Source organism: Rattus norvegicus, chromosome 5 (genome assembly GCF_036323735.1).
Source record: "Rattus norvegicus strain BN/NHsdMcwi chromosome 5, GRCr8, whole genome shotgun sequence".
NCBI lineage: Eukaryota > Metazoa > Chordata > Mammalia > Rodentia > Muridae > Rattus > Rattus norvegicus.
In genome coordinates, this window is record NC_086023.1 from 48408214 (window position 1) to 48411772 (window position 3559).

General features: G+C 38.7%; 1 protein-coding gene across 1 annotated transcript; it reads left to right on the forward strand.

Annotated features, from left to right (window-relative positions):
* Positions 1-781: 781 nt before the first annotated feature.
* Rps12l5 (ribosomal protein S12 like 5) lies at positions 782-1212 on the forward strand. The gene has a single exon (NM_001402071.1). It carries the CDS (start codon positions 799-801, stop codon positions 1195-1197), a length of 399 nt encoding a protein of 132 aa, NP_001389000.1. The 5' UTR covers positions 782-798; the 3' UTR covers positions 1198-1212.
* The last annotated feature ends 2347 nt before the right edge of the window (positions 1213-3559 follow it).

Sequence of the window (3559 nt, forward strand, 5' to 3'; positions counted from 1 at the left end):
ATGTGGGATATGTTCTTCCAGTTGGGGTGCCTTGTCTGGCCTCAGAGTGAGTAGAAGTGTCTAGCAGACTTCATGTTCCAGGGTGGAATATACACAGGAACTGGCCCCACCTGCTCAGAGGAAAAAGGGGAAATGGCGATAGATAGAGGGATTGTGGGAGGGGGTGACCAGGAGGAGAATAATAGGTGGGATATAAAGTGAATACATAAAATATAAATTAGTTAATCAATATAATATAAAATATTTTCAGATAATTTTAACTCTAACTAAAGAAGTGAAAGACTTATATAATAGAACTTTAAGTCATTGAGGAAAATGAAGACCTTAGAAAATGGAAAGACCTCTTATGCTCATAGATTAATGGGATTAATACTAGGAAAATGGCCATTTGATGGCAGTCTGCATATCCAGTGAAATCCCCATAAAATTTTCAACACAGTTCTTCACAACAATTGAAAAAGGAACAATATTTACTTTTATATGGAAACACTGAAAATCCATGATAGCTGTAACAATTGTGAATAACAGAAGTGTTGAGGTACCACTATCCCAGATTACAAGTTCTACTACAGAGCTTCGGTAATAGACTACATAGTACTATACAGAGATGAAGAGAAAACTAGACTAAGAGGATTCAATGAGGAAGGAAGTGGGAAGGCATTGTAATGGAAGGGCTATGTGAAGTGACCTAATATTAAAGGCCCATTGAAAAGTCATATGGAAGTCTATTAATATAGAGGCTTCCTAAAATATAAGCATATTTGAAAGAAATTAAAATGAAGTCATCAATCCACTGCCATGGCTGAGGGAGACATAGCTGCTGGAGGTGTAATAGACATCAACACTGCTCTACAAGAGGTGCTGAAGACCGCCTTCATCCACGATGCCTTAGCATGTGGCATACGCGAAGCTGCCAAAGCCTTAGACAAGTGCCAAGCCCATCTCTGTGTGCTTGCATCCAACTGTGATGAGCCCATGTATGTCAAGCTGGTGGAGGCACTCTGTGCTGAGCACCAGATCAACCTGATGAAGGTTGATGACAACAAGAAACTAGGGGAATGGGTAGGCCCCTGTAAAATCGATCTAGAGGGGAAACCACTGAAAGTGGTTGGTTGCAGTTGCATAGTGGTTAAGGACTATGGCAAAGAATCTCAGGACAAGGATGTCATCAAGGAGTACTTCAAATGCAAGAAATGAATAAATTTTGGCTCATTTAAAAAAATAAAATGGGGTCATCATTTAATGTGGTAGACAATGCATTAACTAAGGCATCTACAGAAACTAAGTAAAATCCCATGCACCAGAAATGGGTTGTTTTATTTTGTTGGTTTTTATTCATGAAAGTGGACCCACAGAGCTCAACAAACATTGGGCTATTGACATGGTTGACGGTTACTCCCAAGAACTGATAGCAAAAATCTATTGCCTAAGACGTTTCTTATGTATATTATCAAATATAAACAAATTGGCTAGGTGCCCAGCTACAAGCTTCACAATTATTGACTAGCACTGTGTGTGTGTGTGTGTGTGTGTGTGTGTGTGTGTGTGTGTGTGTGTGTTGGTGTCTGTGTGTCTGCGTGTATGTCTGTGTCTGGGAGGGAGTGGTGTTGACAGTATTTTGCACAATACCGGAGGAGAAATGTAATCAATATTATGCAGCTATATATTCAAGAACAGTGCCTGCCAGCAAGATACAATTGTACAATAGCAGCATATAGGCTGTGGGTGTAGCCAACCACTTTTGAGAAGTTAAAGTTCACAGGTTGTCTCCTTATTTCCTCCCATGAGTATTTTGTTCCCCATTCTAAGAACTAAAGCAGCCAAATTTTGGTCTTCCTTCTTCTTGAGCTTCAGGTGGTCTGTGAATTGTACCTGGGTATTCTGAGCTTTTGGGCTAATGTCCACTTATCAGTGAGTGCACACCATATGAGTTCCTTTGTGACTGGGTTACCTCACTTGGGATATTTTTTACTTCCATTCATTTGCTATTAATTTCATGAAGTCATTGTTTTTAATAGATGAGTCATACCCCATTCTGTAAATGTGTACTACATTTTCTATATCCATTCCTCTGTTGAAGGGCATCTGGGTTCTTTCCAGCTTCTGGCTATTATAAATAAGTCTGCTATGAACATAGTGGAGCATGTCTCTGGTGATATGTTGGGGCATCTTTTGGGTATATGCCCAAGAGAGGTATAGCTGGGTCCTCAGGTAGTACTATGTCCAGTTTTCTGAGGAACATCCATACTGATTTCTAGAGTGGTTGTACGAGTTTGCAATCCCACCAACAATGGAGGAGTGTCATTCTTTTTCCACATCCTCGCCAGCATCTGCTGTTGCCTGAGTTTTTGATCTTAGCCATTTTCACTGGTGTGAGGTGGAATCTCAGGGTTGTTTTGATTTGCATTTCCCTGATAACTAAGGATGTTGAACATTTCTTTAGTTCCTTCTTAGCCATTTGGTATTCTTTAGTTGAAAATTCTTTGTTTAGCTCTGTACCCCATTTTTAATAGGATTATTTAGTTATCTGGAGTCTAATTTCTTGAGTTGTTTGTATATATTGGATATTAGCCCTCGAATGGATGGCGGATTGGTAAAGATCTTTTCCCAATCTTTTAGTTGCCATTTTTTCCTAATGAGCATATCCTTTGCCTTACAGAAGCTTTGCAACTTTATGAGGTCCCATTTGTCCTTTCTTGATCTTAGAGCATAAGGTATTGGTTTTCTTTTAAGGAACATTTCCCTGTGTCCATGTGCTCGAGGCTTTTCACCACTTTCTCTTCTATTAGTTTCAGTGTATCTGGTTTTATGTGGAGGTCTTTGATCCACATGGACTTGAGCTTTCTACAAGGAGATAAGAATAAGTCAATTTGCATTCGTCTCCATGCTGACCTCCAGTTGAACCAGCACTGTTTGTTGAAAGTGCTATCTTTTTTCCACTGGATGGTTTTAGCTCCTTTGTCAAGGATCATGTGACCAGGGGTGTGTGGGTTCATTTCTGGGTCTACAATTCTATTCCGCTGATCTACCTGCCTGTCTCTATACCAATACCATGTAGTTTTTTTTGTTTGTTTGTTTGTTTTTTAAAATCAGGATTCCTCTGTAATACAGCTTGAGGTTGGGGATGGTGATTCTCGCAGAAGTTCTTTTATAGTTAAGGATAGTTTTCTCTATCCTTATTATCTTTTTTGTACTTCCAAATAAATTTGTGGTTTGCTCTATCAATTTCTATGAATAACTGAGTTGAAATTTTCATGCGGATTTCATTTAATCTGTAGATTGCTTTCTGCAAGATGGCTAATTTTTACAATATTAATCCTGCCAATCCATGAGCATGGGAAATCTTTCTGTCTTCTGAGATCTTCAATTTCTTTCTTTAGAAACTTGAAGTTCTTGTCATACAGATATTTCACTTGCTTGGTTAGAGTCACACCAAGGCATTTTAATTTTTTTTGTGACTATTGTGAAGGGTATCATTTCCCTAATTTCTTTCTCAGTCTTTTGATCCTTTGAGTAAAGAAAGGCTACTGGTTTGTTTGAGTTAATTTTATATCCAGCT